General features: G+C 41.3%; 1 protein-coding gene across 1 annotated transcript in view; it reads right to left on the minus strand.

Moving 5' to 3' along the window:
- Nucleotides 1–27919, minus strand: part of ADAMTS16 (ADAM metallopeptidase with thrombospondin type 1 motif 16) — a 178028-nt gene that overhangs the window by 56622 nt on the left and 93487 nt on the right. The window contains exons 12-17 of the mRNA XM_037988699.2: nucleotides 27373–27521; nucleotides 26336–26508; nucleotides 24419–24549; nucleotides 22288–22411; nucleotides 21640–21884; nucleotides 19430–19568 (exon numbers count right to left, since the gene is read on the minus strand). Of these exons, the coding sequence (XP_037844627.2) occupies nucleotides 19430–19568; nucleotides 21640–21884; nucleotides 22288–22411; nucleotides 24419–24549; nucleotides 26336–26508; nucleotides 27373–27521 (961 nt within the window). The remainder of the gene's footprint in view (nucleotides 1–19429; nucleotides 19569–21639; nucleotides 21885–22287; nucleotides 22412–24418; nucleotides 24550–26335; nucleotides 26509–27372; nucleotides 27522–27919) is intronic.

Genomic DNA, 27919 nt, shown 5'->3' on the forward strand with positions numbered 1-27919 from the left:
CAATCCCAGCACTTTGACAGGCTTAGGCACGTGAATCGCTTGAGTCCAGGAGTTTGAGACCAGCCTGGGCAATATGGCGAAATCCCATCTCTACAAAAAATACGAAGAATAGCCAGGCATGGTGGCACGCGCCTGCAGTCCCAGGTACTCAGGAGGCTGAGGGGAGGATCATGTGAGCCTGGAAGGCAGAAGCTGCAGTGAGCTGAAATGGTGCTTCACTGCAGTCTAGCCTGGATGACAGAGGGAAACCCTGTCTCAAAAGAGTTAATGCAGTAGGGGAAAAAATAAATAGAACCAAACTAGTGTTGATTTAAAATTAACACAAAATATTTGGGAGGCCAAGGTGGGCGGATCACGAGGTCAGGAGATTGAGACCATCCTGGTTAACATGGTGAAACCTCGTCTCTACTAAAAAATACAAAAAATTAGCCAGGCATGGTGGTAGGCGCCTGTAGTCCCAGCTACTTGGGAGGCTGAGGCAGGAGAATGGCCTGAACCCAGGAGGCGGAGCTTGCAGTGAGTTGAGATCGTGCCACTGCATTCCAGCCTGGGCGACAGAGCGAGACTCTGTCCCCAAAAAAAATAAAAAAATAAAAAAATAAATAAATAAATGAAATAAACACAAAATACATTCAGAACTAAAAGTGATTTTATCACTGTCTTTGGAAATACGGATGAATGAATCCTGCAGATTGGGTAGAACACCTGTTCTCACTCCTCTGCAGCCCAAGCCGTGTACAACTCAGACGGACTCAGACAACTCAGAGTTTGCTTATAAGGAAATACAACAAAGAGATTGTCTCCGAAGAGGAAAGGAGCAGACTGTAGACACCAGGCATGAAAATCTCTCATGCCAGTTCCACAGAAGTCAAACCCCTCCTGACTTAAAGAAAATTGGAAGTCTCTAAAATATACATTGAAAACAAGTTTGACATTTTGGCATTGCTTAGTCAAAAGGAGTGGGGCCATTCAGAAGGGAAAGTCACACTCCACACATTATCAGTTTTCTCAAGTGTAAAGAGGAGGGCAGCTCTCCTAAGTTCTAAAGCAGGAGCCACTGTAGGAGCTCATGGCTCTAAGCCCCAAACCACCCATTTTTTGGGGTTTAGCCCTTTGAGCATTGATAAAGCAGAAAGAGAAGTTACATAGGACCCTCCTAGTTTTGTAAAACCAGTCATCTCTCTGCTAACTTGGCAGAATTATATATTTAAGCCAGGTAAGTGCATGATGCCCCCTTAAGGTGAATTTTGCAATTATTTCTCTGATTTTAGTGATCTTTGATCAGGAATAGGTTATTTAAAAATGACTTTGATACATACTCTAAACATGTAAGAAAATTATTTTAACATATTGAGCCTCTTGAAGAAGAATATTTCTATGAAAGAACAAGATTTAAACCGCTACAGACTAAAAACAAGAGGACTAAGGAGGCGTCCATTGAAGATGGACCTCAATCCCTTGGGGCAACAGAAAGACAATACAAGTAAATATTTCTAGTACTCTGGTAAATTTGCAGTTTCAACATCTGTTCTAAAAGATCAATTTAGGAAAATCAAAGATGGATTTGGGATTGGCCTTTGAGTGTCCAACATCCCCCCAGGCAGGTGTAGTGGAGGTGGGGGGAGGGAGCTGCTCAGGGCAGCCTTTGAAAGGGGATGACACCATGGGGCGAGAGTAATGCTAAAAGAAAAGAAAAACTCAGGATTCCAATTCACTACGCCAAAAGGAAAAATCAAGCTGAAAACTGAGTCATGCAAAAAGCTGCCTTTCCTTTTGTTCCTAAAAAGAAAGCTGCAGATACAAGGTTAAACACCCCCACTGGTAGCTACCGCATGTTCACCTTATCTGGTGTACAGTGCCGATTTACTGAGTGAGATGAATACTCAGTTGACGATTCCCTGCCTGCTCCTTTTCCCTTGCGACCTGTGGATTCAGTGGTGGGACCATAACCTTACTCTTTCTCCTCCAGTCCACTTCTCCCCCTTAAGTATTGAAGCTCTCAAAATAAATCATCTTTGGAGAAAGGCACAAACCACAGACTGTGTTTCTGGGATTCTGACTTCCTTTCTTCTGGCCTATCCTTAACCTTGGCAAAATAAACTTCTAAATTGACTGAGATCTGTCTCAGATACTTTTTACAGTAAACAGGGTGGATTTCTAGAATTCTGATGCTCAGCTGCCTGAACCTCGATTCAACAGATGCGTCCTTGTGTTGGAGACGAGAGTAGAAGTGGAATCTGCAGAAGCCTGAGTGGTCACAGGCTCCCGCTCCATCCGTGATGCTGGACAAGGCTCGGTTTGCAGCTCAGGTGGGACTCAGCGGGGCAGAGACACGTGCAGGTGTGTACAGGATTCACAGAGGTTGTGCACGATGACCCAAATCGCTGCACAGTGGAAAGGAGGTGATGTCCCAGAAACCTATCACTGTCAGTGTCCCTGAGATAGCAGTGGACCAGCTCTGTGAGCCAACACGTCACACTCAACACAGACACGGGTACCGAGGGGTGGGCAATGATATGCCCCAAATGCCTCATAGTCAAGGCCTCACAACCGCTCCCGCCCTCAGGAGGGAAGAGCAGCACTCTGTTCTGGATCAGCTTCTGTTTTCCAGCAAATGAATGTCCTTTTAAAAATGGCATTTCCTTTTAAAAATATACATACACATGCACACATTCCTGCCACTCCCAGACTAAAAGCCCATTTTTTTCTGTGTTTAAGCTCTGGACTTCCCAGCCTTGCCCTTCTAGCCCTGTGATGCTGTGACCCTGCCCTGCAAGCTCCTCTATGGTCCTCTGACTTCCCAGGGCCGTCCACCTGCTGTTCTCTCCACCTGGGGTGCTGTGCTCTACAGCCATGCCTCTGGGCTTCCCCGGCAGGTTTCTTCTCATCCCTTTCAATCGGAGTCAAATACCCGCTTCTTTAGATTCCTTGGCTCACTGGTTCTCAAGCTTGAGTGGGTATCAGAGCACCCTGGAAGGGCTCATTCATTAAAACAGGGAGTGCCAGGCTCTGCTTCTAGATTTCAGCTGCAGCAGGTCTGTGGCTGGGTCTTAGAATTTGCATCTCTAACAAAGGCTCAATTGCTACTGCTGATGCTGGACCAAGGACTACACTTTGAGAAGTATAAGTCTGCTCTGGGCAAACTTAGAAGCCACTATTGATTTCTATTTCAGTTTACCCCAGTGTGATTGGTACACACAGCTCCTAAGACTCCTGGGATCTCTGGAATACGGAACTTTCAGTCCTCACTCCCTGACCTCACCAACATCCAGAGAGGGCAAAGAGGCTTGAGACCTGGCTAATCACTGATGGCTGGTGATTTAATCAATCATTCTGATGTCATTCAACCTCTTTAATGATGGAGTTCAGAGAGATTGGTAGTAGGTAAACACATCCACATGGTGGGGAGTAGCACATCCCAACTCCATGGGGTCAAAAGCCCCTGTGCTCGGGACCCTTCGAGACCTCAAGACCTATGTAACTCTTCATCATTTGTAACCTTTGTAGTAAACCCATGATCGTAAATCAAGTGGCTTCTTGAGTTTTATGAGCCATTTTAGCAGATTAGCAAACCTGAAAGGGAAAGCCTGTGGGAACCCCTGACTTTGTAGACAAGTTGTGGGTACCCATGAGACCCAACACTGGAAACTGGCATCTGAGAGGAGGAAAGTCCTGGGGAATTGAGCTCTTACCCCTCTGGGGTCTGAGGCTAATTCCAGGTAGTCAGTATCAGAATTGAACTGAATTGTAGGACACCAAGTTAGCAGCATCTACAGAATTGGAGAACTGGTTGTTAGTGTGGAAAAACCCCCCTGATTTGGTGTCAGAAGTGCTGTGAATAAAAACGGTTCATGTCCAGCTAGCTCAGCTATATGCACATTTGCCCTGAAAAATGATAGCAGTTACATCTTTTCCTCTCAAAGCATCCCAGTTGTTTGCATTATGTTGTAGTTTGCATTACCGTTGCAGTTTGCATTACATCACAATTTGCATTACATTCCTGTTTGCATTCCAGTAATGCATTACATGGTGACTCTAATTATAAGGTTCTGTTAACATTTGTGTGTCATCTGTTGGAACAGATTTCTCAGAAACAGATTTCTCAGAGTGCATGTGTTATTCATTGTTATAATTTCAGTAGCAAGCATGGATTTGTTTGTCACTTCACTTAGTAAGTAGTTTTTGAGCCATTGGGTAATTCTGTTATATTCATTAACTTCTATGTTTGGACAAGTTATTAGTGGATTAACTAATACTTATCCCCCCAAACATCATCAAAATAGGGGTATATTCTTTTCTTTATATATTACTCAAGGACAAACTGGGGCACAATTTCAATGACTGACTCATGTATCAATGCTGAGATGCAATTTGAAGATGTTTTATGAACCCACTTTCCACTTGCTAACTAGGACTGAGAGACTATTAAATTAGAAGAAGAAACAAATGTTTGTTTTAAAATATTCGTTTTAAAATGTTCTGCAGAAAATCTTACGGACTTCCTTAAGTGTAACACTTATGATGATCCAATTTAAATAAGAAACATACTGAATAACGATGCTATTTTTCTCAAACTGTTAGAGGTCTAATGAATACAGGTGAAAATTAACCTGTTCCTCTACTTACACTTACTTTTCAAGTTTAAAGTCTATTTTTTAATTCTTAACCAAACTCTAATGGCTTTTAAGAAGGTGCGATTCTATAAATAATGGCTTCAGTTTGGTTTCCTGTTTTGAAATTTAAAACATGTGAAATTCAAACCTTTTGTTCAAGTCTGAATAACGAATCATGCCTCTATGATCATTCATTATTTTGCGTAAGGTATAGTCTCTTAACTAAGCAAGTAAAGAATCTGTTTTGCTTTGAAATAGAAACAGGAGTTGGCTTTATTCATGTCCTTAGTTTTTTTTCTTATTGGAGACATTTGTTTGGCTTCACTCTTGAGCTGCCTCAGTGTGGGCAAAGTCCCAGGTCCAAGTCCCAGAACTTTTACCTGTTAATTGGATAACAGGGAAGTCTGGATCTAGTAAGTCATTTGATAATTTAGTAACAATGTAGTAAAAAAATTTAAAACTCAATGAAAAACACTGTTTGTCCAATGTACGTGCAAGTTTTGCCTCAGCCAGTTATTTTTTAGCTGTGACTTTAGAAACCTTTTGTTTTCCTTAATGAGACTTTACTAGCATTTTAGGCAACAACATCCCTTGTTATGTAGCACAGCAGTGCATATTGCAAGACTTTTAGCAACCCTGGATCCTGCCCACTAAGTGTCAGTAGCATCCCTCTCCCAATTATCATGACAACTAAAATCTGTCACAGGTTTCCAAATGCTCCTTATGAGGTACAGTAGAATCTTCAGTTGAGAACACCGATGGATGACAAGCACATAAGGTAAGTATATAATTAGGAAATAAAAGAGAAATGTAAAGTGTTCCTTTGAAAGTTTTAGCAATTAATAGAAATAGAGCAAAAAGAAGAGCAGGTAGCAGGTTCCAAAAAAACTTACTTAAGAAAATAATGATGAAAATGGTACAAAAGATAATCCATGGAATGTAGCTAAAGCAGTATTCAGAGGACAATTCATGGCCTTAAATACTTATGTCAATATATGAGTAAGAATAAAAATAAGTGAACCAAATATTTTTAATTAGGATGTTAGAAATAAAGGATAGCCCAAGAAAGCAGAAAGAGGGATCTGATATAGAAACAAAAGTCAATATATTAGAAACAGAAGTCAATATGTTGAACATAATAACATACAACTTTGCATATCTTCTTTCGCACTCTCCTCTGTATCATAGGTTCTAACTCTCTTATCTGTGAAGCTTTCAGTTAGATCCCACCAATCAGAGCCACTAGCATGAGATTTGGAAGGTGAAAGAGAGTGAGAAGCCACATGCTCCCATCTTTGGAAGCAGTGGAGGTAAGGATGGGCTTTGGCAGATGCAAAGGTCTGTGGCCATCTTCAAGCCTTCCCTGGGAATCACTTGCTCCAGTGCTGGATTATCTGTAATCATCACCATTGATCTCTAAAAGTTTCTGCAACTTTCTGGCTTTTTAAAATCCAGAGTAACTCTGAGAGCTACAGATGTCTGGCCTTTACTCCTTCAATCTTTCTCTTTTGTAAACAACCAATTCTCTGTATTAATTAACTTCTTGCTTGAAATACCTAGAAAGGTTTCTATTTTCTTGGTGAAACTGTCACTGATTCATTGACCTCATGAAGAAAATAAGTAGTAAGCACCAATATGCAAGATAAGAAATGAGAATAAGAAAATATTTACATGTAGAAGAAATGAAAATAACCTAATGGGATACTACTTCCAAATATATAAAATTAAAATTAAAATTATACATTTAAAAAGATGGTTTTCTTAATTAGAAAAACTCCAGAAGGGATAAACAATCTAAGTAGTCTATTACCACACATAATAATATAAAAGCTTACCAAAGATCTAACTCCTTCAAAAAGCAACTGATTCAGCTGCTTCAAATATATTTTACCAAATGCTAGGAGATAGCTAACACCAAAGCTATTAAATTGTTCCAGAGCATAAAAAATATGAAAGATTTCTAGCATTTATAGAAATGAATGCAGTATATTTTAGCACACAAAAGAAAACTACAGCTCAATAATACTTAGGAACATTAATGTGAAAAATACCAAATAAATTAAGAGAAGGCAAGATCAAATAGCATATTAGAAAGAAATAAATCACCAGATAATGATTCACAGCAGGAATGTAAGGATGGTTCAATGTCAAGAAAATATGTTAATATATTTCACCATTTAATGAATGAAAGGACAAACATAAACTCCATAAATGTAATAAAGTTTAGCATTTCATAAATTTACCCTCTATTTTTGATAAAAATATTAATGAAACAGACAACAGATGGATATTTACTCACATCACTGTATCTGAATATTTGTATGAGTTTGTGTGTTTAAGTGTGTATATCTGTATCTACATATATAAATGTAGGTACTTGTATGTTCATTTAAACCTAGAAGCTAGCATTATGGGAAACACTAGAAATATTACCATTAAAGTCAGAAATAAAAAAAATTAACTATTATTAGTTAAAATTATTTTGGAGATGCTGGCTGACACAATTTGACAAAATAAAAAGAATATAAGGAGTATGAAAGTTATGACAAGGGGAAAGCTTATGTGGTACGATTATGTATCTAGCAAGTTCAAGAGAATAGGTGTTAAGATGGATCTGATAACTGATTATTGGAAGTAGGGAAAAGAAAGGACTAGAAACAGGGAGCGTGAGATGAATGATCAGAGATTCTCGGGTAACTTGAAAAAAATCAAACCTGACTGTAAAAAGTCCAGAGAAGTATCTGAGGTAACTGGGAAACTGACCCCTGTTGCCAAGAAGGTGTGAATTCGCTACAATGGGGCAAACCAAGCAAAGGTGCCCTTCAGGCCACCATAGGTGTAGGACTGAAAACAGAGATAGAGGCAGAGATTCATGCAAAAAGACACAAGCCCCTTCCTGGGTAGTGATGGTGGGGAAAAGCATTCGATAAGCTATCACTCTAAGGGAGAATACAAAGAAAGGAGGGCCCTGATCTTGTTAGACATCTGCATTCATGGAAATAAATAAGTCTTGGAAATCCAGAGGAAAGAAGTTTCAAGGGAGCAGTGGCCAGCTGTCGAAGGCTGCAGGGAGACCAGCGAGGAAGTGCTGAGGAAGAGCCTATGGATGTGGTGACCAGGTGGGGTCTGGATTGGATGATCTTCGAAGATGATGTGGATTGCAGAGATGAAACTGAGGCACTGGGGATGAGTTGGTGGTCCCTTGGTGGGAACGCAAGCAGGAAGTACAGATTGCACTGATGAAAACCTTGTGAGAGGAAAATAAATCTTGGGACTTCAAAATTACTAAGCTAAAGGGAAAAGTCAAGCTGGGAACTGCTTAGGGCAAAGCTGCCTCCCCTTCCATTAAAGTCATCCCTCTGAGGCTCACCTGAGACAAACGCATATCTGATTGCTTCCTCACCCCTATTATGTAAAAATGCAGAACTGCTGAGCCAGACTAAATAGTGTATTCAGTGGAAGGCTGATCAAGGACTCAAAAGAATGCACCCTTTTGTCTTTTATCTACTTGTAACCTGGAAGTCCCCACTTTGAGTTGTCCCACCTTACCAGACTGTACCAATGTACATGTTACACATACTGATTGATGTCTCATGTCTCCCTAAAAATGTACAAAAGTAAACTGCACCACTGACCACCTTGGACACATGTCTCAGGACTTTCTGAGGCTGTGTCATACCAGTGTCCTTAATCTTGGCAAAATAAACTTTCTAAATTAACCAAGACCTGTCTCAGATATTTTGCATTCACAAGCTTCACATTGAAAAGCAAAGAAGGAAGAAGAGGAGTAGGAGAAAGAAGAGTTTAAGATTACGGAGGCCTGAGCACATTTAAGAAAAAGGAATGGTTGGGAAGGAGAGGGAAGAATGACATTGAATGAAAAAAAGGGTATATTTGATGATAAGAAATGTGGATAATGGGATGAAGAGCACCAGTGGAGAATTTCATTTAGAGAGGAGAAGCATCCCCTCTGGGGCAAAAAGACATGACAAGATGAGTAACAGGGGACCCTTGAGAGAAGGTGGTGGGAGCAAACTGATGCTTACATGTGGCACGGCCTTCCCTGCATAGGGGAATGGAAACTGCCTGGTGTACACTCAGAGACCTAGGCTGATGGAGACAAAAACATATGGAACCTATTGCAGCATATTCCATCATAGGTTTGGCTTTCAATTTGCTTCTGAGGGTAAAGTGTTGACTTTAATCCTTAAAGATCAGTAGGGTTTGGGATTCTGTTAACAGAAATTGTTTTCCTCTTTTTACAAAATTACCATGATTAAAGTCATATTGCGGGGGGGGGGGGGGGCAGTCTGCTAATGATCCTCAGGCTTGCTTCCTGGGAGTTCTCCAGGGAAGCCTTTGTCTTCAGTTTTCTCCCCCATGCACTAAGGCATCTCCACTCACCTTTCAAAGGTCATAAAGGCTGGCCTTTCCCTATCCCAATGCCTGAGAGACAATCTTCTGATTGCCACTTTAAAATTAACTGCTGCATTCAGTGGAGTTATTGTTTTTCCTTAAAATGCAGCTTTTCCCCCAGAGAAATCACTTTCTCGTTGTGACTTCTGAACGCCAGAGATTCCAGAAATCTCTCTGGGGGCTCCCTGGAGTACAAGTCAGGAACTGGTGAGTGTCCTTTGCATATGATGCCTTTGGAAAGAAGTCCCCTGGTGAAAACACAATGGAAAACGACTTTCCTGTGCATTGTAGACACTGAGACATAGTATTAAAAGCACAGACTACTTGGCCTCATGCCCAGCGCTTTTGATTCAGCAGGTCTGTGCTGGGGGCCCAAGAATCTGCATTTCTTAGGAGTTCCCAAGTGATGCTGATGCTGCTGGCCTGGGGTCCTATGATTCAGAGAGCATCTCAGTCACTCTTCCACAAGAGTTCTTACACAGTGATCTTACCCTGGCAGGCACCCAGGTTCATGAAAGTGAAATCAGAATCTTTACAACTCAATCTCTTTTCAGTCTCTGTGCCACAGAACTAAAAATTTCTGTGTGTGTGTCACATGCACATGTATTTGTAGTCAGGATTTCCTCAAGAGAAAAGGTTTTAGCCTTTTAGAAACCACCCCATTTGAAACACTCTCCATAAAAGTGAAGCCAATGTTTGTAATTTCTAAGGAACTTTCTTTAGAGTATGGAAGCATTATTTGTTTATAGTCTGTTGAAAGTAGGAATAACACTTGGATATATTAATAATTGCTCAAGAATGTGAGCTGCCACATTAGAAGTGGGTTGTTCATGCTCATATCTAAGGAGAAACTCTCTGCAAATGAAGGATACAGATGACATAGTGACACAGAAAAAGCCGATCACTAGGCCCCTCCTGAAGGGAAGGTATGCATTTGCAGAGCTGTGCATGGAGGGAGAGACAGGTTGGGTGCACTAAGATGCTTACAGTGATGTCTTTCAAGGAGGGGTGTCTCAGGAATGATTTGTGTTCTTTACTTTACATTTATTTATGACACTTGTAATGAAAAACATGCCCAAAACTTGCAAATTTCAGCCTTCATGAAGGTGGATATCCTGTCTTGCTGACACCCTGGGCAGGCTTGGCTCAAGGACACTGGGGAGGAGGCCCTGACTGCTCTGAACTTTCCTATCTGCCTGCACTCTCTCTGTCCACCACTACTCTGGCCTCCTCTTCCCCTGACTGCACAGAGGGTTCTGCATCCAAAGGCCTAAAGGGGTGAATGGAGGGAGGAAGGAGCCAGGGGTTACCGGGTAGCTGACATTTGGTTTTACTTTGATTCATCTTATATATTTGCTGACTGACCAGACCACAGAACATCAAACTGGAGAGGCCTTAGAGGCCCCTTTAAAACACACATCTCTGCCTGTCCAGGAGTGAACATGTGCACACACGCACACATGCATGCACGCGCGCGCGCACACACACACACAGAAGAGGCAGACAGGGTGATGAACCAGTTGAAGTACCTTTCTCAGCAGAAGGCAGAATAGAAGTTAGTCCCAAACACCACCCTCTCCACCACACCATCCATCACACCAGGGTCCTGCTCCTGGGCCTGGACCCCAACACTCATACCTGACCTGTCAGGGATCACACAGGTGTCACATGGTTGGGTTACTAAAGAGTAGGTTTGAGTTACGCTTTAAGAAACCATTTTTCATGGTTAATCCAGCGCTATTGGGAAACACATGAGATCAGAAGGTCTTTGCTTGACTGGAGAACCTGAAGTCGTAGGCTAGTCAGGGACATTCAGATTTCTTCTTCCATATCTTTGATTTTGTCCCTTATTTTCTACATGGCTCCTATCAGACCAGTTCCCCTATAGGATTTCTCCCTAAATCCTCTCTCAAACTCTTGCTTTTCTGTTATCAGTTTGATATGAACAGGAGGCAGGGAAATGCTGGGTAGAAGAGGGCAGGGTCCCTGGTGAGTGTTCCACCCTCAAGCCTGGACCCACAGCCCAAAGTGAGAACTCTCCCTGTTTTCTTGCAAGAATGTTGCCTTTTGGCTTCACCTTGCCCCCTGTCTTGTGCCCATAAGAACCCCAAACCTCAGACTCAGTGGACACACACATACATAGAAGAGAGAAGCATCTGAACATCGAGTTGAGAAAAGTAGCTGGACATTGGAGACTATGGTTGGAGAAGAGTTCAGTCAGGGATGGTTGGAGAGGAGTTTGGCTGGGGACAGCCAGATTCCAGGGGAAGATTATCTTCCCACTCCATCCCCTTTCCAGTTCCCTTTCCTGCTGAGAGTCACTTCCACCACTCAGTAAAGTCCTCCACGTTCACCACCCTTCGATTTATTCCTGTGACCTGATTATTCCTGGATGCTGGACAAGAACTCAGGCACCAAGAGGGCAGGGTGTAAAAGGCTGTCACCTGACCCTTCACTGAGCTGGTTAATACTTAGCAGTCTACAAATGCTAAAAGAGCACTGATTGTAACACAGGCCCTCTGGGGCTCCAGGGGTCACAGACACTCCTTCCTGGATGGCAGAGCTAAGAGAGTATTGTGACATACTTGGATGCTACAGCAGGGCCCGCGCAAAGCCTGTTTCCACCACACAGGAGCCACCAGCCAGTTCCAACGTTCATTCACTCTGGTTTCTACATCCATCTGCTTGTGTGCTCCTTCTCATAAGGGATTGAGCACAGTGACTGAGTAAATAAGTCACCCCCTTCCTGGGTCTCATGCAGGGAGTCAAGGGCACTCTCTCCTCTCATATTCAGAACACCGTGCCAATCCATGTTTCCATTCTCCAGTAATAAGACATCTATTTCCTACCTGTCCACCTCCCATGTAGGAAAAACTACAAGAGCTAAACCTAAGCAAAAGAAACTACACTCCAGTTCTTGCACACTCTGTTTTCAAAGGATTTTTCTTGGGTCCTTAATCAGAGACTTTTGATGACAATACACATGTAATTTGCTTGCTCAAGATCTTGGATTAGTCTACTTAGACCTAAAGTACTAAGTTCTTGTATGTGACATCAGCAAATCCTCGGCCTTCAGGCTCCAGGACTTACAGCATTCTTCTCCAGCCATCACCTCAGACTCAGACTGGAAGACCCCTCTCTGGTTACCTTGTTTCTGTAGCTTGCATACAGTGAATTACATAAGCCAATCTCTCCCAATCAATCTCTTTTTCTCTACATAGATAGATAGATGAGTAGATAGACCGATACGTCCTTTTGGTTGTTTCTCTGGAGAACCCTAATATACCAAGCCATATAAACAGTAATAGACACAAAAGTGAATTCAAATGTTTATTCCATTGACTAATTTCATATGTATGAATATTCTGAGAATGCAAAAATATGTACAGACAGCCATATGTCCAACAGTATTGAGGCTTTCCAAGGTCTATTATTATACCAGATTTTGGATGATTATTTTTAGATTCATCTCACATGATGGAATGGAGTCTCCTTGGCCATTTAGCTCAGGTATTACTTCTCTGGACATTTATGGAGACTCAGGTATTATTTCTCTGATTAATGGCACGTCCATGAAGCAACTTCTCAGCAGTACTTACAATCACTTAACTTTGTCAGAAAGAAAAATCACAGAGTCTATTTGAATGCCAGAATCACAGAGGCCAATTTTCTAAATGATCTATATTAATAGATAAAAGAAAGGAAGGGCACAAGCTTCAAAAGGTAATGCAAGAAACTCAGAGAGAACAATCCATTAGCTGTGGAAAGACAAACCCTGGCCATGGGGTGGTGAGTTTGATGAGCAACGTGCTTGGGCACTGCTTTCATCTTTTTACAGAAACCAACTCTGGCCAGGTCTTTGGAAACCACTTAAAAACCATCATGTTTGCCAGACTGTCTAGAAGAAGAGTCTTAAGTCTGAAAGATCATGATTTCATCAAAGAATTGCTGAGTTTTCCATAATTCGAACTATAGAACGAATTCCAGCTGTTGCCAAATGCTTTATCCTCCTTTTATAAAGAAAAAGAAAAAAAAATCAAACCAATTCTGTAAGCAAAATTACATGGAAAACCAGAGGATGTTCCACAAACGAATGTATGAGCTCTCAAAAGAAGCATGCATTGTTTCTATCACATATGCTAGATATATTACTGATGCCTCATGCATGAGCATTACAGGACCTTGAACTTGGAAGAGGGAAGACAGCTCAAGAGAACTGGTGTATTCCTGGATGCAGTCCAAATTCTGAATGGTTCCCAGTGTATTTAAGTGCCAGGTTGGCCCGGCATGATCACTGTGGACACATGTTATCTCAACATTTACTAGAGCTTGGAGGCTGAGGCACCTTCACATGTCTTACCAGAGGCAGATTCCCTGCTTCATAGGGAACTGGCTTCACTAGCTGATTTCCCTGACAGCCTTGACCTGTCAATGGCCAAGGGACATGCAGCCCATCTGGATATAGGTAGTAATTACCCATTTTTAAGGCTCCAAGTTTGCAGACTTTAAGACCTGTGGGCAAAAGGGACCTGCACAGAGAAGGTGGAGAAGAACAGGCCATGGCCACATAGTGGGAATGTGGGAAGAACCCTGGCACCCCTGATGAGTGGAGGCTTGCTGGAACTGCACAGACTCTGGCAAAGGGAAAGAATTCCTGCTTTTTGGGAAGATGTGGGCTTCTTTGTTTGACCCTGGAGCTCTGAATACACTTGAAGAAATGGGCCCGGGTGACATCACACAGCCCAGGCCCCTGAAGAATACATCCCACTCTCTGGAAGACAAACCTTTGTTTTTTTCTCTGCTTTTTTGGGCAGAAAGGGGTTGGTGGGGAGGTAATACATTTTGTAATTTATAGGGACTTAGATAAAGAATAAAGAACAGGAGACATTTTTAGTAGATCAGCTCAAAGGTGACCCAAGGCAGGGAAGAAGAAACCAGAATCATTTCAAGTTGAACTCTGGGACCCAACCCTTGAGCCAAAGTTTAAAAAAGAAAGAGACACACCCACTCTAGGATTCAGAACATTCTAGCACACAAAGTGAGGATGGGGAAGATCTTATCTGAAGCAGTTCCTGTGAAAAAGATCTAGAAATGTTAGCCAATCAGATGGGCAATAGGAACCAAAACCCACTACTGCTCTTTAAAGCCATCTCACAGCAATGGAACTCAGAGGAAGACAGGCGTCCCAACTGCAGTTGAGCTGACGCTTTTCCTGTGCACAGGCCTGGAGATCTCTCTGAATTCTCACAGTTCTTGGAAGGCAACAGAGTCTACCATCTTGCATTGTCAGACATGGGCATATGGGTAACTCCTTGCTCCAGACTGCAAGTGATTTTGAGGACAGAGCCAAGTATATACCATCTGTCCTTATACAGTCCGAACTCAGCATAGTGGCTCACACATTTAAGAAAAAATTGCTGGATCGAAGTACTCGATTCCCCAATTAAGATGCACAAATGTAAGATACCTCAACTAGCTATGACACTAAAGAGACACTAAATAGTTTTCATGTAAAGCAATACCTACTTTGGCATTTCATTGTTCAATTCAGATAGAGAAGAAATCAAGCAAAGGTCTCTTGTATTTCCCCAGGTGGCTTTAAGATGTTTAGGGTTCAGATCCAAACACGTAAGCATTTGCTGACTGATGATCAATGAATGAATGGATAAATGGATAGTTTGATATCAACAAAGTCAGGCAAGTTTGCAAGTGATTTCAATCATTTTTTTTCAAATTTAATCCCTAAATGAATTAAAGCTTAAGTCCTAGAAATATCTGTGGATGGTGAAGAGAATATTATTGAAAAAAATGTAAGAGAGGATGGTTTTCAAGCCAGTTTTAAGATTTGTCTGAGAAATTTTTGTTGTGAATTGGATGAATATTTCCATTTGAATAAAAATGCATCATCCCCAGACATTACAGCATACAAGTTGGACAATTTAAGACATAGGTAAAATTTTAATAAGTATTTTTATTTGGAAATAAATCAGAGGTTGGAGATTAGTGATTTGGAATACATTGAGCCTAGTGAATTGTAGATACTGACTTTAAAAGAGGACAGCATATATAATTTTGAGAAAAAGCTGATGTTTTGACAAGGTAAACAAAAGTCTAGTGAAGTCATTACCACATCAAAAAGTCTCCCTCTCAGAGACAGACACAATAGGATAAACTGGTTCTGAGCAATGTTGTTGGCGTTGGCATGCCGTTTCCTTATTTGAGTTTTATACCCCATTACCGATGCTCCAGATACCCACTGAGTGTCCAGTTAGGGCACAACGAACCAGGAACATTGAAATTAAAAAATGCAATTATGTCATAAAAGTGAGAGGAGAGAAATAAGAAACAGAAGAAGCTGTCAAAAGGGAGATAAAAGGCATTACTTGGCTGTGTGAAAACCTTATTTCCTACAGAGAGATGGACCCATTGTAAGAGATAAGGAAATGAGATCTCTTTAAATCAAAAAGAATGATCCGTCCTCTTTTGATGCGAAGTAGTGTTTCTGGACTGAAGCAAGAGGTGGGGGAAATTTTCCAGCAATCTTCTTCCCTTTCATGAATTCCATAACTGCCCCTTGTAGACCCTTAAATTCTCAAAGAGAGAGCTAAGAAAAAGATGATTTAAAAGTTTCAAATTCAGAACATTGGAAAGTCTATGCAAGTAGAAGCCTTAAAATTTCTAAAATATGCAGATAAGATGAAAATGGCATCTATACGTTCCCTTTTCCTTTGGGAATCAGGTCAAGAATTTTCAGGTGATGCACTGACCTAATCTTCTAAGAAATGAGAATAATAATCAAAGGTTATTATATCACGCTCACTGGCAAAGTTAATTATTCTCTCACAAAATTGAAAAACTAAGAATGAGACTCATACTGGATTTTCACCCTCCAATATCAATCATCCAAGCAGTTAAAATACGCTATTGTCAGATACCACAGAATTTAAATAATCTGATTTAACTTTTGAAATTTAGAAGGCTCCAACAGGATACAACTAATGAAGCATTTAATAAACTCAAAGTAATTGAGCATTTAGTTCTAAAGGATCTATGTCATCAGATATCATCAACTCCTGAAATCCTGAAGTTCAGCAAGGCAGAGACAGTAAATTCTGATAAACTGCTTAATCAAAATAACCACTTAAAATTGAGTAATGAAGTCTTGGGATATAAAAGCCCTTATCTCATAAGCAGTCACTGTAATTAACATTCAGTGAATATACTATCTTAGTTGAGACTATTGGGGGAATAGTCCCCCAAACATAGATCAAGGGAAAATTGAATACGAGAACTGAAGAAGATCAGTTTTCACCCTGAATGGCCATGAAACGTGAACACCGCCTACGTGTGAGGTCACCTCCTCATTGCTGATATTTCAATCTAATGTTCAATGGACTGCAACACCCATTGCCAGGTAGAAGCTGTATTAGGAAAGGAAGACAGAAAGTCAGAGAACACATTATGCTTCCCTGGCAGAATCATCTTTGTTAAAGAATGTGAACATCAGTAACAAGCTAAGTAGCAGTTTGGCTGTGGTGGGGTGACATAAGAATGGGAGTCAGTAAACCTGTTTGAACCAAGTTACCTGCTAATGATAATAAGGATTGCTTCCAGGCATTGATATTCATACAGTCTTTACACTTCACAGACATGAAACGTGTCAGGCCTCTGCGCCCAAGCAAGCTAAGCCATCATATCCCCAGTGACCTGGACGTATACATCCAGATGGCCTGAAGCAACTGAAGATCCCCAGAAGTGAAAATAGTTTAACTGATGACATTCCACCATTGTGATTTGTTTCTACCCCACCCTAAATGATCAATGTTCTTTATAACCTCCCCCACCCTTAAGAAGTTTCTTTGGAATTCTCCCCACCCTTAAGAAAGTACTTTGTGAGATCCACCCCCTGCCCCCAAAACATTGCTCTTAACTCCACCGCCTATCCCAAAACCTATAAGAACTCATGATAATCCCACCACCCTTGCTGACTCTCTTTTCGGACTCAGCTCACCTGCACCCAGGTGAAAGAAACAGCCTTGTTGCTCAACAAAGCCTGTTTGGGGGTCTCTTCACACAGACACGTGAAACAAAATGCTGGTTCAAAATTTCTAAGGAGCGTGGCCTGATGAAGACAAGACTTGAATCTGATATGGCTGCCCCATACCTGTGGTCATTCTACCTTTACCCTGTCAAAGGTTTTGACAAGATAATATATGTGAAAGCACATAGTAGGTGCTCAATACATGGCAATAATGTGTTTCTTACTTTCATCTTGGTTGTGTAGAAAGTAATTCTGGGCATACTAGGGAAGGAAAGAGAGAGAACAGGCGAGAAAGGCTGTGGTTTTACGCATCTACAAAAACAGAGGAGGATTGACTATAGTTCAAACCCCGCAGGATACAATTTGCAAGTGTTCCTCTTCCTAATCATACAAACATGGCCAGTGACAGGGTGCCTTGATTGAGTTCTGAGTCTCCGTCCTATGAAGAGGTCAGGTTTTTACCAGGAAGACTGTAGAGCATCATCCTACAGGAGGTGGGAAAGTACAGACATCCTGAACTCCATCCAGCTGTTGAATTGAGAATCCCTGTTTTCCACTGAAATTGAAAACAAACAAAACTCACTGGCTCTATAATGCAGCTCTTTAGAAAAGTGATTTGGGAATGGATTTCGGGTTGATTTCCCCCAGAAACTCTCTATTCCTTAGGGATAGTTAGATGAGTTGCAAATACACTAATCATTCATTCAGTGTTTCAGGATACTGAGATGAGTAGCCTGGTAGTAGCTGAGAAAACTAAGAGTTCCTCTGAATGCTTGATGCTCAAAGGAAAGACACCAGTGAACCTGGTCGATTGAAACAGAATCATCGACTGGCCATTCTCTACAGATGTTTCCATGGAATTCATTATACATTTTTTACCAAATGAAAATGTACAAGAAAGAGTTCAAAAATTCATACTTTCCTTAAACAAATATGAAGTTTTCTGATTCTATTATTATCCTAACCAATTATTGTTTATTAGAAGATCTTAAATAGGAAGAGGTAAAATCAAGTGCATTCAACATAATCCACAAAAACATGGGTATGATTGTAAGATCAGAAGGAAAAGGAAGGAAAAATACATATGGTTAGAAACGTTCCATGTCACACAGAGAGAAGAGCATACAATGTCCTTCTGTTCCAGGATTTCCTAAATAAAGTAAACTGATGGTTGACTTGGGCCATATCACTAGTGTGAGATTTCCTTCACATTTCTCTCTGGTCACTATTAGAGCAACGTGCTTGCTATCCTTCTGTGTAGAAGGTAGTCATGTTTTTCCTAAGACAGTATTTCATTCAGAGTCATTAGCTTTGCTAGCATCCATAATTTAACTATTTCATCCTTAGTTCATACTGGGGGGAATGAACATATGTCAAGCACATAGCGTTAACTTTTAGGACTATTTAAGTTTTTTGTTAATCTCTCAGTTTTCCTTTAGTTTCTTCATCTTATTTATTTACAGCAACTATTGAGAACATACACATTTATTTTTATTTATTTTTGTTCATTCATTACCTTATTACTTCATGCCAGTTCTCATTTATGAATCATTTTCTTTTACTTAAACATAATATTGTCAGATTAACTTATTAGTTATTAAAACCCGGATTGCACAAAGCTGAAATCCATTTGGCCAGATGGAAACTTGTGTATTTTATAAATATCAGATAGAATTTACTATGTTGTTTTAAGCTTGAAAATATTTACTCATTACTATTTATATCAGTCAGTCAGTACATATTGGCTCTAGCTAAAAACTTTCTTTAAGTGGAACCAGCTTTGCTGACTTAAATGTGAGCTTCCATTGTTTATGGTATGAAGACGACAAGGCACTCGACTGACAGGTGCAGTTCTTTTTGACATGTTTTTTCTTGATGTTTTCATTGCAACTTTCAAAATATTCTTTTATTTTCTGGGCAAATCTGACTATACAACTTGCAGGCAAAGCTCTTTCCAGGAAACGTTTTGAACAAGATTACTTAGATCAAAAAACCCACTTTAGGACAATGTGTTTTCCATGCAAGTGTCTGTTTCTCACCATCAACATGATGTATCTCATAATTACAGTGACTTTCATTTGGCTCATCTCAATTAACAAAATCACAAATGAGATGGAAAGCAGGAACCAATGCATCTGTTGACTTCCTCAGAGGCATACACTGAAGCAGATAAACTGGAAAAGGCAGCTCAGGCTGACAAGCGACACTCAGGACCACCACTCCCCACCTTGGGAATGTCACTGCTACTGGCAGGGAGAAGCCCGGGCTACTCATTAGGACTCAAGAAAGGCTGGTGCAATGTACCCCATGGCTGAAGGCTCACATGCTGCCTCCAGGAGCAGCATTAGAAGGGACCTACCCCCTCCGCAGGACACGGAGCACTCAGAGCGCACGATGGCCCAAGTGTAGCTGGGCTGGGCAGGGGGTTGCTTCTCAGCCCCCAAGCGAGGCATGGAGTATTCCCAGGCAACACCCGGGTTCCTTCCCTGAAACAGCAGCTACAAAATAAGAAAGGGGGAAAATAAAACAAATTAATGCAAAACCAGCAAATACATGCTAACGTGCTTTAGATTACTTAAAATAACAATCAATCAACAAAATGTTTATTATGATGATAAAATAAATTCAGACTATCATCCAAACTTTACATAAAATTTTTGAGCAGGAATAATCCTCCCATCTAGATTCAAGCTCATCTAAAAAAATGTCTAGACTTTGTACCCTTCTCCTTACAGTTAGTGTATGCCCACATGTAAAGCTTCAAACACTTTTGCAGCTTAGAAAAAGCATTTTTAGGTTATCATTTTTTATTGATACATAATAGATACACATATATTGGGGGTACCTGTGATAATCTGATACAGCCTAACAAGAGCATTTGGCTATCTCCCTCGGTGTTTCTTTGGGATCCTCTGCAAATCCCCACATCTGAGTAAATCAGAAAGAGAGACCTACAAAGCGTCGTCACGCTTCCTGGTGTGTTCAAATAACCCAGGACATTTCAACAGCAATAGGTATGATCCATGCCTGACCAAAGTTAAGTTAGAGCACTTTCTACTGGGAAAGATGAAGGAGACTTTTGCCTACTGGCAGGTACCCGTTAAGTCCACGGGAAAAGGTGTTTTATTAGTAAAGGAGATCACTGAGTCATAGTTTAGGGCATGGAATGGGTTTGGACTCTACATTTCCTAGCTTGAAACCCAATCATATGGACCAGCCACCATTCCTCTTATAAATGTATTAGATCCTTGAATCTTGGTTAGAAGACTTTTCTAGAAAACTCACCATAACCTGTTGACATAAATCCCATGCATGCACCTGAGAGTCATGGCATCCTGATATGATGCCCATGTAGACCAAGATCCTCACCCTCCCCTGAGCACGCTGGCCCCATGCTCCACCCTCTGCCTGATGACACAGCTCCAGTCTCAGTGGTGCTAATGTTGTGGGACAGGTATAAGCCCAGGACAGGGGGTTGCACTGCAAGGTCATTAAGATACTCTCCAGCCCTGACATTCTGATCCTCTGTAACTCTTCTTCCATTAAGAACAGTTTCCTAACAAGCCCCACTTATTTTCAACCCGGAGGCATCTCTCTTTCTCTCTGATTGTTAAAGCTAAAAGCCTTAGATGGTGGGAGACATGATCAAGGAAAGAATTCAAGATAAATATGTTTATAAAGGGGTAGAATGAAAGAGTTCAGGGGCAGGACAGGAGATGGAAGTAGGACCTGTGGAGATGCAGCAGTTGCTTCACTTAAACCACACCCTGACTGCCAGGGGAGGCATCTCCCAGGAAGACACAAGTGGATGAGATAGGGTGGCCAGTCCCAGGGAACAGGTGGGGGTATCCAGGTGGCTGTACCCCCATAGCAAGGTGTAGGTCGATGGGGCAACTTTTTAACCAAGAACCTTCTTTCAACCGCGCACAGAAACATAACAAGGTGGGGAGTTAGAACATCCACTGCCCACCACTGCCATCTGCACAGTTGCATGTGATAGATGGTGTTGTCAGAATCGGACTATATTTTGCGAGCCTCTGCATTCACAAGTAAACAGAACTGCTCGGTTCAGGAGGTGACCCACCCACTGGACACTGGGTTGATGTGACTGCAGAGCTGTGGCCAGCCAAGGTCAATGCTGTGACACAGGCAGGTCATCACACAGCAAGGGGCTTCGTCTCTGGGCTCTCTTCTCCTGTTGCCACAGAACACAGCAGAAATGCTGATCTCACCCCAGACACAGGTGAAGTCAGAGCCCACCTCCCTCCCTCAACAGTGGCCACTTCTCACAGCCGTCGAGCTTATAGGACAGAAGAAGACTTCTGCAAACATCTACTGCTAAAACCCCCAAATGGGAACACAGGTGGGCACTTAAATACAAATGTAATCATGCACCAAAATGTGAATGATGATAAAAACAAGTCTGCTGCCCCATTCCAGCTATGGATGGATCACTCTTTTTTATAACTGTTTACATTCTTCTTAAAATTATGCCAACAGCCATGAATTTACACAAATACCAGAACACCCCCAAAATCTAAGCCCCAAAACCAAGAGGCTGGACTTTACCTCCACAATCAGTGTTTCGTTGGTTGGTCCAGCAGCAATTAAGTTCTCGGGCTCATTATAGGACCGTCTGTAGTCGAAAGTAGTGCCTGAAAATTTGTACCGGCCGGGCCAGTCCACGGTCCAGTGCCCATTCAAGTAGTACCTTCTGAGGGCATTGCACACAGAAATGTAGGAGGTAGAGACATTCATTTCATAGATGCGGATACTCCGGGCTCCAGAAGGAATGGTGACCATGTGATAATACTCTAGATAAAGGAAATGGGGAAGATACAGCTTGTCATTCCATAAGGCAGAATCTCGAAGCAACCCCAGTCCTCAGTAAACGAAACCTGAGAATCCACATTTGGAACTGGGGGAAGATGTGTTCTGGTGACCAGTCACCTTAGAACTATACCCGACTGCTTTTTATTAATTGGAGCAGACCTCCTGTGATGTTCACTCTTCTTAAGAACAATTTTATTTCAAATAACTTAGCAACCACTTCCAATCAAAGCAAGAGGCTCGAGAAGCCAAGCGCTAGCTGAGGCAGGAAGTGAGGCAGTGGAAGGTAGGCCTGCTATTTTCGCTGTCGCCTCAAGCTCCTCTGCTAGGAAGCCTCAGTTACAATCTTCTTTGCCCAAGGCTTGCAGGTAGCTCTAAAGTACTCACGGTTGGTGTGGTGGTGCTTGGAGTAGAGACCCCTGTGAATTGTGCAGGCTGAGTTATTCCCGTTACACACCCCACAGACATCTTCAACAGCATCAGATCCAAGGACATTGTCACATCCAACTCTCTGGAGGGCCCACGAGGTCACATGTCATTCATGAAAGAAAGGACAACACAGCAATACTGTCACCAATCTCACGCGAGAAACCTTCTCCCCACTAGAGTTGAAAATTTCACCAACGTAGGGTAGTTAACAAATATTTATTGGATACCTAATATGTGCACAGCGGGGCTACAGTGTCACCCTTCAAAAATGTAGGAAGCTTTTAAAATGTGAATCGTCACCTGTCCTCTTTAGTATTGTTACACAAGTGGCCCTAAATTGTTGTCATGTTGGAGTGACGGGTGAATTTCAGACTGACCTAAAGGGCTTAGTACAATGACAAGCAATGTGTCTACACAAGGTTCTAACAAAATATGCCATTGTGGGCTTTAATTGTCTCATGCAATGACAGAGAAGGAGCAGATGACACACAGAAATTCTCCTCAGTAGTAATTACATAAAGGCCATGTTTATTCACTTCCTTAGAATTTTAGGAGCTCTTCAAAATTTCTCTGATGTTCGTTTGTATTACACTTTCTAACAAAGAGAATAGGCTCTATATGTCAAAAAAAAAAAAAAAAAATCCACTCAGAAGCAAAATAACTACAATTCTTGGCTTGAAATCCACAGGGCCAGATGCATTTCAGAACTTAGAGTGTTTTTTTAAATTCAGAAAGGTAATAGATGTTATGTATGTAATGCATATGAGAATCCCACAAGGGCCTAGGTGGCATCCCATAATTAACTCATGAATGTTTCTATAGTAAAGCCCTACATATTTATAGTAAGTGAGATAAATAAAACCAATCAATAGTCTCATATCAGTTCAGGAAAGGCTTTGCCACCAAACAAATTCAGGTACCCCCCCCCCCCACCCCGCATTTTCACAGCTTTTTGGATTTCCGAGTTACAAATAAGGGATTATGACACTATATCATTAAGAATCCTAAATACAATAAAATAATGAACACATCAATTAACAATTAGACAAAATTGAGGACTGTACAGCTGAGGTACAATGAAAGAGATCTTAATGGAATCATCCAGCCTAACCCTCATGTATTAAAAATGATTACACTAAGGATCTTAGTAGATGACTGAACTTTACCATGGTCAATAATTTAGGGGAAGTGAGAACTAGAAAATATGTTTTTGGACTCCATAAGATATGCAGGTTGAATAACTTCTTCATTTGAAACCCCATTGTCTACATGCAATGTGTTTGATCTGCTAACACCTTTACTTGGTTTATAACAACATTTTTTTCCACCCCTTCCCTCTGCCAGTCAGGGTAAGGGTAACATCAGTCACTTATGTTCATTTAGCTGCCGACACTTCCCCAGCTTGTCTCCTGCATCCCTGACCGCCCGCCCTCCTCAGCGAATGTGTAGCTGCTGTATGTTGCTGAGGCCTCTGTCCGAGCTGAAAAGTGGCCCAGGCTCTCACCCAGCCCTGCTTCACTGACTCTCCACACTACTGCCCACAAACTGCAACCGAATCCTGTGGCTCCACTGTTCCCAGACTCAATACCTGCTCTATGTACATGGGCACAGGATCCCCATCCAGCCCTGGAGATGGCCTTGAAGACTCTCTTCTCACCCCAACCCTTCCCACAGCATCCCCCAGTTCCCCACTTTCCCTCTGGGCATTCCGATGACTGAATCGGCTGCTAGCAACCCATGCATCTGGCACCACCACGTCCCCTCTCTATTTTCCTGACATCCCTCTTCCAACTCATCCTTTCAGATCTAGCTTGGATGTGGATGTTCCCTTCTCCTAGGAGCCCCACAAATGTCCCAGACCCACATCTAAGACAGAATGGGCCCCTCCCTCTCCTTATGCTCTGCACACACTTCCACTGCTGCAAAGCAGCGTGTCATCAATGTGTTCTTCTGGCTTTCTCCCCACTGGGCTGTGACTTAGAGGGAAAGGCTTGTCTTATATGTCCGGTCTTTCTAGCCTCTATGGGATGCCTGACACAAAGCAGACTGTCTGGAATCATTTGTTGAATGAATGAAGGATCATGATTACCTCACATATCCCATCTATACAAACATTACGGCTATCCTCCGAGCATGGAGTCCCATCTTTGACTTTATTTGACAAAGAAAAGAAGAAATCAAATCCTTCTGCGATACAGTAGAGTTTGCATAAGTCCTGATCTTAAAAAGAAATACACACACAAACACAAATAAGAAAAATACTTAAGCTCTGATCATTTTTGCTCTGAATTTTAGATAGACTTTCTTTCTTCCCCCATAAAATAACTCCCACACAATAATACATTACAATGGCATTTTTAATGGTTGGCTCATTATGTTTTGTTTTGTTTCTTTAAATTTATTTATTGCTTCACTATTAAGTTTTACTCTATAGTGTCCTTTAAGACCTTTGATTTTTATACAGTGTTTGGCACATAGTAGGCATTCAATAAATATTTGTTGGCTACAACATTAATGCTTTACTGTTTCACTAGTATCATTAACTACTATCTTGTACAAATGCAAGAAAAAAAAAAACTACCATTTTGTAGTAACACACAAAATTCTTACAGATAAAATGTAATAAAAGAATTGAAAACATCACTGAATTTCTTAATGCATTTGGTAAAATACATGAAAAATTAAACAAATAAAAAGAATAACTTAGATGAAATCTCTTGAGAACAATGTTTTCTACAAATATATTGTTTTAAAATATTGGTACCTAGAGAAATAGGAAGTTTACTTCCTTCCTAAATAATCCATTTCAAGGTTTTTTGGTTTATATTTAATATGAACTTTTTTTTGAAACCATTTTGCCTCTTTTGTTCTCTTCTTAGTAAAAAAGGAGACAATTAATGATGAACATTTTGTCTGTCTTAGAATTTTTTATAGGCCTGAGATTCATCTACAGGTATTTTCCTTATCATTCAAGATAAGAGGCACAACTGAATAATTCTAAGAATCAAATTTAGTGTGTGCTTCCATGATGAATGAGCTTATTCACTAAAGATTGTCAGTCAGGAGGAACGCACACACGTGTTTGAACCATGATTTCAAAGCTCATTCTACCTTTCTCTCTCCCTAGCGGCCTGTATCACACTGGCTTCATTTGTACAGATTTAGGAGTAAAGGGACAACCAAACATGCTTCGGGGAAATTGCTTGCAATTTCCTTTCAGAATTTTCTAACTGCATGAACCTGACACTGTGAAAACACTGTATACACTGAGATGATGAACGTGAATGTCAGATGGGACATCCCCTTGTCTATGTCCAAAGGGCTTCTGTCATTTTTTTCAGGCAATGTTCCCAGTTTCAAGCAATAAGATGATTAGGTTTTCTTTGAATTTCTCCTTAATTATGCCACTTGAGCTACTGACCTTAAGTTATTTTAATCACCGAAACACACTTATTTCTTTCCCAGTGGGGAGTAAAGTCTTATACACACCACAAATAAACTTCTTGGTTTATAGTTATAGATCAATACTTTCTGAACATAGTATGCTTCAAAATTATTCCATTTTCTAAAATATACTGAAATTTCTCTTTCATTCTTTGACAATTATAAGTATTCAACGGGTAACTGGCTTATAGCAACAACTACTGTAATTCTTAATTCATCAACTACTGTAATTCTTAATTCAAAAACATACAGATTCAATTTCCACACAGGAGCTATCTTGTATTTTTTTTTTTATCACTTCTTTGATGAGTTTCATTGTACTATGCACACCCTTTCTATGTGGTGTGTTGATTTCTGACCTCATAGCTGGTCAAGTTTAGATAAGAGGTCATGACAGTGGGGCTGGCAAAATAAAACTAACCTCCAGAAGAGAACATGTGACCCTCACCTCCCAGAGCGACAGCTGGTTTATTTGTGCACCACGCTCTCAATCATGTACTTCTTTAGAAAGTAAAGGTGGTAAAGCACAAGGCTTATTACCCGAAAGCAGTTTGAGATTTACCTTCCACTTGAGTGTAAGGCTTCCACTTGTAGTGCCGCCCTCTGAATCGTCTGCTGTTGTGCTCGGCACACTGAGCGGCGCGGAAGTCAACACTGTCCCGGGGACATTTCTGACTGTTGCAGAGCTTCAGAGTGCGAGTGGAGCCCTCGCAAAACTTCCCTCCATGCGATGGCCTGGAATGTGTATTTTGAAGTCAGAATTTTCATATTTTAGTAGCTACCTAAATTATTTCAAATTAGGTTTATTGGAGAGATGAAGCTAAGAGTGTTAGAGTGGGTACTTAGGGAAAGTGGATTTCTTTTTTTTTGAGACACCCTCACTCTGTTGCGGGCGGATCACGGAGTCAAGAGATCGAGACCATCCTGGCCAACATTTGTGTTCTATATACTTTTCTTACGACTTATTTGTTTTAATCAGATCCTTGGTATGTCAAGTAAATGTGGTTAAAATCCAATTCCTGAACATTACTGTTGGTGCTGTTATTTTTTGCTGTGGTCAGGTAGTTAGAAGCATCTTAAGTTATAGCACAGAGAGGTAATTAAGAAATGCTTGAGTGAAATACCTTTCCTACTCAGTGCTTCTTACAATCATATGCATAGCACAGACTTACTATTAGGAGCTGAGACCAGGCGTGATAGCTCATGCCCATGATCCCAGCACTTTGGGAGGTCAAGGCAGGTGGATTGCCTGAGGTCAGGAGTTCGAGACCAGACTGACCAACATGGTAAAACCATGTCTCTACTAAAAATACAAAAATTAGCAGGGCAGGTGGTGGCACCTGTAGTCCCAGCTACTCGGGAGGCTGAGGCAGGAGAATAGCTTGAACCCAGGAGGCAGAGGTTGCTGTGAGCCAAGATCACACCACTGTACTCTAGCCAGGACGACAGAGCAAGACTCCATCTCAAAACAAAAAAAAAAAAAAAAAAAAAAAAAAAAGAGAGAGAGAGAGAGAGTGAGCTGAGACACAGGCATACTTCTTGGAGGGTTGATGGCATGGAAATTGTCGTTTGTGCGGAAGGAGGTCAAGGCATACTTACTTGGGGTTGGTGCAGAGGCGACTCCGATGAGACACTCCCCCTCCGCAGGTCCTGGAGCATGGGGACCAAGAAGACCAGTCTGACCAGTGGCCATGGGTGGGCTTGGGGCCTTCATCACCATATTTCACACACTGTCCTCCCCGGCACCACTAAAATTTTCAACATAAATAAGTTGACTTGACTCAGACAGATAGGTAGATGGGTTCATCTCACCACTGCTAAAAGGCTGAGTAGTGGGAAATTTTGCAAACTACGCAGATGTTAGCCTCCCTACCCTCAAGTAGCACCTAATATAAATACAGTACATTCAAGGTTGCTTTTTTTTCCTTTCCAAACCTAGCATCCTCCTATAAATTCACATTCAAGGTTGCTTTTTTTTCCTTTCCAAACCTAGCATCCTCCTATAAATTCACATACAGGGAAGATGAATAGGAAAATCATTTTCAAATGTCTGATCTCCTGGAAACTTAACACATTTAATGAAGGAGTGTTATCTGAACACTCAGTCTCACTGTTTAACTCCCAAGTCAGCAAACTCTGACCTGTC

Source organism: Chlorocebus sabaeus, chromosome 4, assembly GCF_047675955.1.
Source record: "Chlorocebus sabaeus isolate Y175 chromosome 4, mChlSab1.0.hap1, whole genome shotgun sequence".
Taxonomy (NCBI): domain Eukaryota; kingdom Metazoa; phylum Chordata; class Mammalia; order Primates; family Cercopithecidae; genus Chlorocebus; species Chlorocebus sabaeus.